Genomic DNA, 13,083 nt, shown 5'->3' with positions numbered 1-13,083 from the left:
TGATAAAAATCAAACCTCCGCATGATGAAGTAATGTACTGTAAAAATTCAAGATAAAACCGTCTGCTGACAAGTTTGACAGAGGTCGTCAATGTACACTACCCATAATTCAACAAAAAGGTCAAAAGTCACTTCCCTTTAAATATGGCGTCTATCCAAACATGTGATTGTAGTGACCAACAAAAATGGATTTTACACGGATATGAACCATACAAACGGTAAATTAAGCATAGTAGATATTGATAATAAGATGTTTAGTTTTGAATGCAATAAGAAATCACACTTGACATAGAGTTAAAATGTAAAACATGGTCATAAAAACAAACATGTACTCGTGACCTATTTAATAAAAATGTCAACATGGGGTCATGACATTACCCCCTCCTTAACATTAAAGGTCCCTCTTTAATGCCTAAAAACATTTAAACTCATGGTTACACACCCATACGTGTATAACAATCTTTAAACTTTAACAACAAAGTCCAACATCTTTAAAATATTTACAAAATATCAGCACCAACTTTGTGCACTTAAAAAAACAACTGGATTTTCATTTAAGCATCTTTAAATTCACAATACAATTACAATACTTATTATCTTCTAGATATAAAAGAGATCACTTATTAATAGCACAGGATCGAAATACATTAGATATTAGTGTAGTATATAGCAATGTCTGTGATAAAATTTACAAAGTTAAGTTTCTTTATTATTTATAAATTACTGTGATACTATTTAGTAGGGATGCAAGAGGTTAACCGGTTAACCGGTTAACCTACCGAAACGACCAGTTAACCGGTTACAATTTCGGACAAAGGTTAACCTGGAAAAAAATATTTGATTATTTTTGTTCATGGAATAATTCGTACGATTTTACTGTTTTCGCGTGACATACTGCCAAATTGCGCTGGCGACTAGTTAGAACAACATGCCGCACGATCGACGGTAATAAATAACGTGTTAACAATCAAAGTAATAAAACAATTAATCAATACCTTTGTGATAAAAAAAATAGGCGGTACGTTTTGATTACTGACACTATTGTTTTTTTTGACTCGCTAAAATTTAACTAGCGAACTGCGGTGAGTGGGAGCTATTAGCGAAGACGTAATTGACACGTTTATTGAACTCGCGATAAAAACAGTTGAGACATTAGACGGCTTATTTTGATGTTTTGTTTACCAATACCCAACACTGATTGCTCGCAAAAATACCGTGTTTATAAGAATTTTTTTATCAAGAATTGCATCCGTAGTTGAAATCTTGAAAAGTTAACGTTCTTTTGTTTATCAAAAATTAATATAATTATGATAATATTACGTCTAATGATTCCACCATTACCGTCCGATGAAAGTGTTATGAAAGAAAGCAAACTATTAACTTATTAAATAATTAAACATCAATTAAAAATAGATACAAAATAAAACCGTTGAATTTAGTATTTGTGTAATTGCTTAAAATTTTCTCGCTATGGTACGTTAACAAACATACGTAACTATCAGTATTTGAGATCATTATACTTAGTTACTTCGATATTAAATAAATGTACTGATTATATTAAACATTCAACTTACATATCGTGCAAAATTAATTTAATTTGCATTCGTGTTCTTTATTTTACCCACATTTTTTAATTGTATAATGAAAATCAAACGATACTACTTCGGCTACAAACGCTAAAATGCAAACAACAAAATATGTAAGTATCGAATAAGAAGAGATGCGAATTCGTTGGACACATGACCCCCTTTACGTCAAATAGAAAGGGAAAACACGTTTCTATATTAAGCCAATTTGAGATTTGAGTTTCAAAAATTAAAACAGAATGAACACATTATGTTTGTGAGCGATACGACGTGAACGTAAAATAAGCGGCCCAACCAAAAATAAGTTAATAACACGTGAAAATGAACATTGTGTAGTTTTTAAATGTTTTACCCCTGTGCATGTACGCAGGAAAACTAAATAAAATTTATAGAATACATTTACAAAATTATTAAAATAAATTGTAAACTACATTTTATTACGAAACTGGCATGTTATCAACGCAAGCGATTTCAAATTTGAAATAACTTTTGTTTCTACAGAGCTGTTCGAGCGGTATGAGATTTTGTACGTACTCTAAATCCATTTCACTACTTAAGGCGTTTCGGTTAACCGAATAGTTAATAGTTAATAGTAGGGATGCAAGAGGTTACAAAAATCATTAACCGGTTAACCTTTTCCCGTAACCGGTTAATGATTTTTGTAACCTCTTGCATCCCTACTATTTAGCTATTTAATTGTGCCTTACACTGACTGTGATAAACTATAAACTACGTGATAAATGTTCATTAACATCATTATATAATCTTCTATTTTCTGTGCAATGGACTGCGATCCCGGCGGTGGTAGTGGTTGCTATTCTCTTTGTGCCACTGTGGCCGCCTGTTTTCTGTATGGTCCTGATGGCGACCGCGCTCCCGGATTCCTTCTTCTTCTCTCCGCTGTGGGGCCTCTGTCTGCATTGTAGGCTGTGTCACGGGAATGGCATGAGGCATCTGGGCAGGCTGTGTCCGCATAGAGGTGATGGCTCCCGCAAGATTGACCATAGTCATGGCCAACTGCTGGTTTGTGGTGCCCTTTGTCTCCAGCTGGCTCTGAACACCTCGCAGCATGCCCTTAATGATTTCCATCTCCTTCATTATTTGACGACAGCCTTCGCATGAAGTCTTGCTTGAAGAGGATGATGACGATGAGGAGGAGGCATCTGTTTTGTTCCCCTTCAGCTGTCTGCACTCCTATATAGTTGGGAGGCTGTCCAGGATTGCTGGAGATGGTGCTGCTTGGTATGCTAATGATGGCGTACTCTCCTTTGGCCTTGGTGTTTCCAGCCTTGCTGCTGATGTTTCAGGGGTGTAAGGTCCTGGCATACATGGCTGTGCCTCTAACAAGTTGTCCAGAAAGTCCAATCCGTCAAGGAATGTGATTTCCACTGCCCGTGACAGCGTGTCTTCAGCCACTGGAGCAACATCCCTAGGTCCTACTGTGTATGGGTTTGGATTCCTTACAAGGTAGCTTTCGCTATCCTCCACCCCCTTCTCTCGTAGCAACATCCTGTGTCGAGGGAAATTGGTGACATGTCGCTGTAAATGCTCGAGCTGGAAGCAGCGGAACAGACACAGCTTGCAATGAAATGGCGCCTGATCAAGCGAAAGGTGTTGGCGAAGAAAGTGATCCATGATCCGGTACCGGGGACCGACTCTCTCCTCACCAGTCACATGGTAGCAGCGTAGACACTGATACCGTTTCCGGTCGTTCCAGCCATGGCCTGACTTCGTCTGCTCTTCCATGCTTCTAAAACGGAAAATTTAATTTACTTTTACCAACGTGTACTAGCGTTTTGCATTAAATCTGTTACATATGCAGTATCTGGACGGAATAGTTGCTCGCTCTTTAAGTCCTTTCTCTTCTCTCTCTCTCTCTCTCTCTGTACCCCTTGCATTTTTCTCACCCCGTTTGCACCAGCAAACATCCTGTCGACTACTCCTTATAATATTAATGCCCAATCTGTATTACTCTCATACTGCTCTCCGCCATACTGTTCTTTTCCCCAAACATATACAATTTTCCTATTTTTCTCGCCAAACATCATTGTATCACAGGATTCTTGTTTTTCTACTTTTCACAAGTGCCTTCATAACAGCTTCACCTCAATTTTATTTTGAAGTACTGGTCCCATATATGCAAATTATAACATCTGATTGAGCATTGTTTACAGCAGTGAAACACATTTTTAATGGCGCAATAACACAGTATAGTTGCAGCAAATACATATACACATCAAAATATGAAGTGATATTTCCATTACAAACTGGCATTTCTTAACATCTTCATGTGATTTTGAAGAAACTTCATCGTACATGACATCCATAAAATAGCAAGTTGAACATCAAAACAAACAAAACTTGTACTTTACATCGCATCTGTAAACTTGCATGAAATTTGTAGAACCAATATTTAGCAATGGCCTATATACAGTACAAATATGTCAAGTAATTGAACATCAAATTGATATAAGACTTTACAACAAAAAGTTATGAAATCACATTATTCCTTATTCATCTTGAGTTTTTTTTCTTCTTCTTTTCTTTCCTCTTCTTTTTCTATTTTTCTTTTTTTTTCTTCTTTTTTTTCTTTCTTCTCACCTCTTTTCTTCTATTGTGACCTCCCCCCGGCCGTTTGGTTGGGTCCTTTGTAGTTTAAAGGTTGTTGAAAAGTCTGCGCATTTGGGTTCAATGGCTGATTACTTTGTTTTGGGTTTGGGTAGAGGTTATTTCTGTTGTTAGGGTCAAAACTGTGGTATAATGGTCCGTTTACTTGCTGATGTTCATTTGGACACTCTCTTGCAAAGTGGTTCTCTCTGTTGCAGTTGTAACATCTCACAAAGCTTCTGCGGTTGTCATCTTTTGTCGATTTATTATTTACCGTCTCCACCTTCATGCTTAGTTCTTCTATTTTCTGTGTCAAAGCTTGTATCACATCTTCCTTGACCTCTGTTTTGGTCTGACCCTGATTGACACTTGTCTTCCTTACTGTTTGATACTTTTTTCTCTTGGTTTCAGTCTTTTCACTACGCTTGAATTGTCTCTTCTTTGGCACCCTGAATGCATACTCAACTGTATCGGAATCGCTTTCATTTTCACTGTCTGCTTCATCTGTCTCTGTTCCACCTGTCCTGCGCACGGGGCGTTGTCTCCGATTAGAGCCTACTTGATGACGCTTCCTAGTTTGAATGTAGTTAACTACGTGATAAACTGCCTCATCGATATCCCTGGGCTCTTTCACATACTCTACTTCCCACCTTACAACTACATCTCGCAGTCCGTCAAGGAACCTTCTTACCAAATCTTCTTTTCTCGTTGCTCCATCCCGACGCTTGTGCGCTTGATCATACAGCCTCTTGAGTTCAGCGGCGTATTCTTCTGCTGTTTCATTTTGTTTCTGGTCTCTTTGACTAAATTTGGCTGCAAACGTTCTCGGAGTTTCTATTATTCTGAATCTATTGTTGATTTCCCTAACTAGTTCATCATAATTATCTAAGGTCTCTCTGTGTAGTTGTGTGAAAACAAATTCCCCTGCTGATCCTTGTAGTTTTGGTAGAAGATGGTCTAGCTTTTCTTCATCATTCCAACCTTGTCTATTTGCAATAGTTTCAAATCGGTTGAACCATACTTTGCATTCATTTTTTTTTATTCAATATCATACATACAATGTAAACATGTATATGATCATACAACATAGTGATTGTACAAAGCAATAAAGTCCAGACATGTTATACAAGATATGCTAATATATATTTATTTTTTTTAGAGAGAAAAGAAAAGAACAACAGAGGAATAGTTATGAAAAATGATGAGTTGTATAAAGTCGGAAGAAAGCATACTGGACTTGTGTGTTTTGTTGTATATTCACAATAATCTTGTCAGATAAAAAAAAATAAACAAAAATAAACAAAACTATTTTAGAGAGATAAACTAACATTAGAATGAAATGTATTTAAGTGGACAAAACATTATGAGAATTTTATCCGATTCCATTTTTGTTCAAAGATTTGTAATGTGTCATTACTGAGGGCTATTTCTTTCTCAATCTGTATTTTTAGTTTAAGACTATGGACAAAGCAATTAAAATTTGGTACTTGTTTTTTGTACTTCATGTTTAAGATAAAATATTTCATCAATATAACCATAAAATTCACAATATTATTACAGTCTATTGATTTCAATGAGTTAATTCCGAAACTTACATTTAAGAAAGATAGTTTAACGTTTAGTTGATGTTGTTCAAGAAAGGATATTAATTGATTCCAAATAGTCTGGATGTGTTTGCACTCCCAAAAAAGATGTTCTATAGTTTCAATGTTTTCACTGCAGAAGTCACACAAATTTGAGTTAGATAATTTGCATTTAAAGAGATATTTATTTGTAGCTATAATTCTATGGATGTATTTATATTGAAAATTTCTCAGTGTGCTTTCAATTGTTGCTTTATATGGCATGGTAAATATGTGTTTCCAATTAAGCTCATTTTCTCCAAAAAGGACTTGCCATTTATTTTGGATTTTGGAGTTTTCTGTAGGGTTTTTAATTTGTAGTGTGTAGAATATTTTATTTATTTTGTTTTTTCTTCCAAGTATGTTTTCTACAAATGTTGTTTGAGTACATGGTGTATTATTTGTATTGATTTCAGATTTAATATGTATGGGTATGCTTTTGATTAGTGTGTAGTACTTCAGGAAATTATTTGAAGGTATTCCGTATATGTAGCATATTTTATCAAAAGAGTAGAAATCCTTAATTCTGTAGTCATATAATTGGTCGACATATTTAATGCTTCGTTCAAACCAGTCTTTATAGAAAAACGTCTTATTGTTTGAAGTTATGTCTTTATTGTTCCATAAAATTGTTTTACTGCTGGTTTGGGTTTCTAAGTTATGAGTGACATCACTCCATGCTGATAGAACATCAGACAGAAATATGTTTTCGTCTGCAATTTCATGTAAGATAGTATTGCTGATGTTACATTCAAAGAGTAAGGAGTCACCATATTTTTTTAGGATTTTCTGGTAGAATAATTTCCATTTACTCGTATTGGTATTATCTAGGTATCGTTTAACCCAGCTGCATTTGACTGCATTCAAGAATGAGTCAATGTTCGTTAATTGGATACCTCCATTTTCTACAGATTGAATTAACTGAGTTCTTTTTATTTTATCAGGCTTACCGTCCCATATGAAATTGAATATTGCTGATTTTATATCGTTAATAACATCATTTGGTGGATTTGGGAGAACTGTTAATACATATATTAATTTAGGAAGTGCAAACGTTTTCAATACTGTGTTTTTTCCGATTAGTGTAAGTTTACGATGATGCCATTATTTTAAGTAGTTTTTAAAATTCTGTAATTTAGGTAGTATGTTTTTAAGAACTGTATCCTTTTCATTATTTGTGAATGTAATTCCTAACGTTGTGGCTTCATCGGATGTCCAATTAAATTTCATTTCTTTTTTATATTGAACATTACTTTGTTTTAATTTACCTACTCGTAACACAGTACATTTACTTTTGTTTAGTTTAAGACCCGATGTCATTCCGTAAAGGGTTAGCGACTCTATTAGGTTATGGAAAGAATCGTAATTGTTATTTAAAAAATAAGTTGCACCGTCAGCAAATAGGGATTGTTTGATTTCTTCGTCAGGTTCTAGTGATATGCCTTTTATGTGTTTATTTGATTGGATGTGATGTGATAGATACTCGATGCAAATAATAAATAGCGATGATGAGAGTGGACATCCTTGTCGAACCCCTCGTTCGATGTTAAAACTGTTTGAAAAGAAGCCATTGTTAATGATTATACTGTTAATATCGGTATAGAATAGTTTGACCCATTGAATGAGGCTTTCACCAAAGTTCATATTTTCTAAGCAAGAGAACATAAATGAATGATCAAGCGAATCGAATGCCTTTTCAAAGTCTGCAAAGACTATTAGACCAGGATTATTTGAATTGTTGAAATAGTTTATGCATTCTTGGATAAGACAAACGTTTTCACCAATGTAACGTCCTTTTATGAAACCAGATTGAGATTTTGAAATGATTGATGGTAATTTTTTTTTTATTCTGTTTGCTATACTTTTAGTTGCAATTTTATAATCATTGTTTAGTAAACTAATCGGGCGCCAGTTTGATAAGGATTCTAAGTTTTTTCCAGGTTTTGGAATAAGTGATATAATACCTTGTTTTTGTAGCGTGGTTAAGTTTTCATTGTTAAATGAATAGTTAAGTGAATTAATTAGATGTGTTTTTATATCATTCCAGAATATTTTATAGAATTCGATTGTGATTCCATCAGATCCTGGGCTTTTGTTATTTTGCATTTCTTTTAGAGCTAATCCACATTCATATTCATTAAGCAATCCGTCGCACAGTTTTTTTTCCTCCTGGTTTAAAGCGTGATGTGTATTTTTAAAAAGGGTGTTATTTTCAACATTTTTTCGTTTATAGAGGGTTTCGAAAAATAAACGTTGTTCTTCTAGTATTTGAGTTCTGTTTGTTATATCTTTGCCATTGACTACTAATTTGTGTACAGTTTTTTGTTCACTTCTACGTTTCTCAATGTTTGCGAAATATTTTGTATTTTTTTCATTGTGTTCAACATGCTGTGCACGCGCTCTTAGTAAAATTTCATTGAGATGTGTATGATAGATTCCATCTAATATTTGTTTTTTTAATGTTATTTCATTTTCAATGTCGGTGGTATCATTTGTGTTTGTTTGATGCAATTGTTTTTCAAGTGTTTCAATGGTTTGGATTGTTTTAGTTTCAAGTTTGCGTGTTTCTTTTTGTTTAAATGATGTGTATCTAATTGTTGTGTTACGTATATTTCCTTTTATTACTTCCCATAAGGTGTTTGGGTTTGCATCTTTATTATTTTGAACTGTATTTAATATTTCCTGTTTTATTTGTGTTTGATATTGTGTATCTAATAAGATGCTGTTATTAATTTTAAAGTATCCTGGGCCTCTTTCAGGTTGTATATGGTGCACTTTAAGTTCAACTAGGGAGTGGTCAGTCATAAATCCTGGTTTTATGTTACATGTGTCAATAATGTTGCAAAGAGATTCAGATATTAAAAAAAAAGTCTAATCTACAAAGTATTGTTGGTTTTGTGTTTGAGTGCCAGGTGAATTTGCTTTCGTTTAGGTATACTGTACGCCAGATATCTATCATATTGTAGTTTTCAATTATGTTATTTAAAATTTTTCTATTTTTAGTATGAGTATAAAGGTTTCCATTCTTTTTATCTATTAATGGGTTCAGGACAGTATTGAAATCACCACCGATTATAATATTTTTATCTTGGTTATTAATTATAAAGGATTGTAATGTTTCGTAAAATGTGGAATCGTCTATGTTAGGGCCGTAGACGTTGATTAATGTTATTTGTGTTTCGTGTATTTTGATATCTATACTTGCTTGTCTGCCAATTATTATTTCCTTAAAGTTATCGACGGTGACCCCTATATTATTTTTTATCAGAAAGGCAATGCCTTGTTTATTAGTATGTTCTCCACTGAGATAGATTTCTCCGTTCCATTCATTTTTTAAGGTTTGTGCTAAAGTAGGTGTCAAATGACATTCTTGTAAAAGGCATATACTATATTTTTTTTCGTCTAACCATTTGAATATTTGTATTCGTTTGTCTTTATTGTTTAATCCTTTAACATTTAAAGTACATAATTTAATCATTTAAGTATGTGGAGGGTGATGTGACTAGTAGTTTGTATGTGCTTGTCCAGTAAGTTTCTATTTTAAAATATGTCCAGTTGGTTTCTCTTATAGGACATAAGATGTCCATACATACAAACAAAAATAGAAAACAAAAATTAGGAATACAAAAAGATGAATATTCCATAGACTTGAAGAAGTAAAAAGAGATAATCACAAAAGTAAAAAGAAAACACAATAAAAGACTTGTCCCTAGTATACATACTAGAGACATAAGAACAGAAAGATGTACAGAAAGATGGATTGGACATTTTAACAGCTTATAATATTATGGATTATTTGAGATGATTTGCTGATTTGTTTTTTACCGAACATATTAACATAATATAGTATATTTAAATACATTGGTCCGAAATGAATTAATGTTTAACATATAAATAAAGCAGTCTACAATACATGTTATTGACATATGCATATTTGCTTGTGTTTAGATATTCAAACATGTATCAACATTGTCTAAAGTACGACGTTTGTGCAAAAGTTTGTTTTTCAATGGTTCTGCACAAATTATTGTAAATATATGGGTAAAAAAAATATAATGTTTGATATTTCCAATTATAGTTAATTAGTTAATAATGTTTGATATTTCCAATTATAGTTAATTAGTACAATGTTCACAGGTTATTTTAATGATTAAACTAAAAGCATAAACTATACTGGTTATCTTTAAAGTGAGATACAAGTACATGTTTACTGGATATGAAATAGGGCATTAATCTAGGTATTCATATATGGTGTATAGATACCTAAAATGAAACACAAAAATAAAAAGATCAACAGTTATTATATACAGTATTGCTAAGATTAAATATGTTCATGTGTCTGTTCTAATATTAATTGCTGATGTTTTTTATAACTTTTTATAATAAAAGAAGGGCAGAAAAAAGCAAAAATATTAATTTAACATTATTATCATTTTGTATAACGTATTATACTAGCAGTAAAGGTTATGACGATGGTATCAAACATGAGCACATGTACGTTCTAACATAATGCGACAAAGAGCAATAATAAAGGTACATGTCATATATATACCTTATTTAAGGAGCAAAAAAAGAACTATATTGAAAAAAACCAAAAAACTTTTTTGTTATCGTTATTGGACAAACATTATTGTAACGGTTATTTGTAGAGATTCATGTTTTTATTATTTATACAAGGAATGGTCTATGTTGCATATACATGGCTTAATTAAAAATATAACGTCCATAAAGATAATTCTACAAATCAAAGAGTGTGTATATATATTTTAATGTGTTAGTTTTTTTGTGTTACGTTATTAGTATTAGGTTATTAGATTTTTATTTATATATTACATATTACTAATGCACTGATTATAAAAACACAATCAATACTTCTACATATCAAAGAGTATGTATATATATTTTAATGTGTTAGTTTTTAGTGTTAGGTTATTAGTTTTAGGTTATTAGTTTTAAATTTTTATATTACATATTACTAATGCACTGATTATAATAACACAATCAATGACCAAAATATTAACATCACATTTCTTTTCGTTGTCATTTCTGGTACATATTTTACCAGTAACAGAAACTATAGCGATGGTATTCAGCATGAGATACAAAGATTATGTAGATAACTTAATTAGAATAACTACGTTAGTATAGGCGCCATTAGTGGCATGCAGACATATCTTAAGCTGTATAGTCCATAACTAGGGTACGCGCATTGCCTTGTCGAAACAAAATACAAGGGTCTGCGTTAGCTATTAAAATCATTTTACTGCGTTGACCTTTTTCATTTTTCCTTATAACTTTTTATAAGGAAAGGTTAAAAAGGTGTAGCATTGAGAAAATAAAAGATACGTTTTGTTTAACAATGTCTATATGGTATTCTACAGGATCATTGAATTGTGTGTAACACAGATTAGTTCAGGCAAAATCATATTTAATCTTTGTTTTAATAAACAGAGTGAGCCATAGTTATATTATGTTTATCGTATTTATAACTTTGATATTATCGCATATGGTATAAATAGTTGACAAATTTGCACAATAGTAATACTGCTATTAATAATAATAAAAAAAAACATATTCAAATGTTCAACGAACGTTGACATGAAATACTCGTGTATAGTGTTCCATGTTAATTGCTTAAAGCAGTAAAAGCAGTAATTCGTGAACATATAAAACTTTAAAATAGTTGTTCGCAACAAATGATAAGAAAACCAATTAGTGTTTGGGAAACGTTGCTGAATATTACTATACGATTACAAACACCTGTCTTACATAAACAATATTATACATTCTCTAGCTTTCACTGTGTATTAATTAATATTTTTGAATCGCATATTAAACGTTCCGATATATTATTTCACCTTAACCGTTTACTATTTATATGGTTAGAAGTGTTTACTTCAATACAATGTGTTGTAAACGATCGGTGGATGTAATACTGTTAGTGGCGTTTCCTCGAGGAACTCGTGGTTACACTACAGAGTTAATACTGCGATATAAACTATACTGTTCACAAAAAATATCATTCTTGGACGAAGTTTCACTTTATTTTGTTGCTGTTTTGGGCCATGGTAGGTTTATCCAATGTTCGTAGTCTTCGAACTTGACCAGCTGGATTTTGTTCATGTGGTTCTTGAACATGATTTTACCGTTGTTAAACCATGCATCGCTTACTTCATCGGCCATTTTCTTCTTCACACACATAAGAACATGCAGATTCAACCTGGTCATGTCTTCATTTATGAAAATGTTTGTTCCGCGGAGCTTTTTCCTGTTTGCTAGAATAAGTCCATTGGTCTGTCGGCTTACTAGTCTTACTATAATTTCTCTGTTAGTATTGTTCTTGTTTTGTAGTCTATGTGCAATATCTATGTCTGCCATGGTGATATTGCAAATGTCGTTATCTTTTAGCATTCGTATAACCTTTTCAGCAGATTCTCTGGCCGATTCTCGCGGGTTTGTATCTTGTATGCCTTGAATTTAAATATTGTTGGCTCTGGAATATTGTTCGCTTTCATTTTCATATTTCTTTCTGTTTAAATCTATATGTTTCATTTCAAGTGTAATTGTGTTGTTTATATCTTTCTGGATATTCAATTCTTCCTTCAGGGTCTTTATTTCAGTTTTAAGTTTTTCGACAGCTTGATCGTTTTCAAATAGATGACTTTCGATTACATCTATCTTATGTGTGACGGATTTAAGGAGGTCGTCTTTCATTTCTGTAAACAATTCTCTTATTTCTGTTCTGACCGACCCGTCGCCTTTCATGATTGAGTTTTCTAACTTTTTATTTAATACGTTAATCGACTCACCCAGTTTCTCTAGCTTTTTATTAAGTCTTTTCATCTCAAGGGCTACATCTATGTCATCCTCTGTTTCAGATTCATTTCTGCCACACTTATTATCATTCTGTTTCTGTTTCGCTTTCTTCTTTTTTTGTTTGTCACTCTTTTCATTCTTTTTCGCTTCGTTCATACTCGTGTCACTGACACTGGACGCTTCTCTTTTGCGTTTCAGCTCTTCCACAGAGTCTCTGTTCATTGTTGTTGACCTAACTACACTTTTACAATTTTGAGCAGTATACTTTTACAATTGTGTGTTGACCCTTTTCAATATTTGTGTTTCTGCTTATAGCATTAAATCTACGATGAGAGTTTTAAAGTCTAAAATGTTCATTTGAAGTCTTACGTTCTATGATTTATCCATTTGTCCAATCCACCTTTTGTATATAGAGAATCACATATTTTGTTAAATTTTTATCTCCCAAAACAA

The 13,083-nt window shown here is 32.7% G+C and overlaps 1 protein-coding gene across 1 annotated transcript; it reads right to left on the bottom strand.

The window, feature by feature from the left end:
* Positions 1-2,779: 2,779 nt before the first annotated feature.
* Positions 2,780-12,852, bottom strand: LOC127849933 (uncharacterized). The gene is made up of 3 exons (XM_052382676.1): positions 12,624-12,852; positions 4,359-5,005; positions 2,780-3,163 (listed from the first exon to the last, which is right to left on the bottom strand). The coding sequence occupies exons 1-3, from the start codon at positions 12,850-12,852 to the stop codon at positions 2,780-2,782; spliced, it is 1,260 nt and encodes a 419-aa protein (XP_052238636.1).
* Positions 12,853-13,083: the final 231 nt, after the last annotated feature.

Source organism: Dreissena polymorpha, chromosome 11 (genome assembly GCF_020536995.1).
Source record: "Dreissena polymorpha isolate Duluth1 chromosome 11, UMN_Dpol_1.0, whole genome shotgun sequence".
NCBI classification, from domain to species: Eukaryota; Metazoa; Mollusca; class Bivalvia; order Myida; family Dreissenidae; genus Dreissena; species Dreissena polymorpha.
The sequence above is the reverse complement of the archived record's forward strand: the minus strand, read 5'-3'. Positions and strand labels throughout refer to the sequence as shown.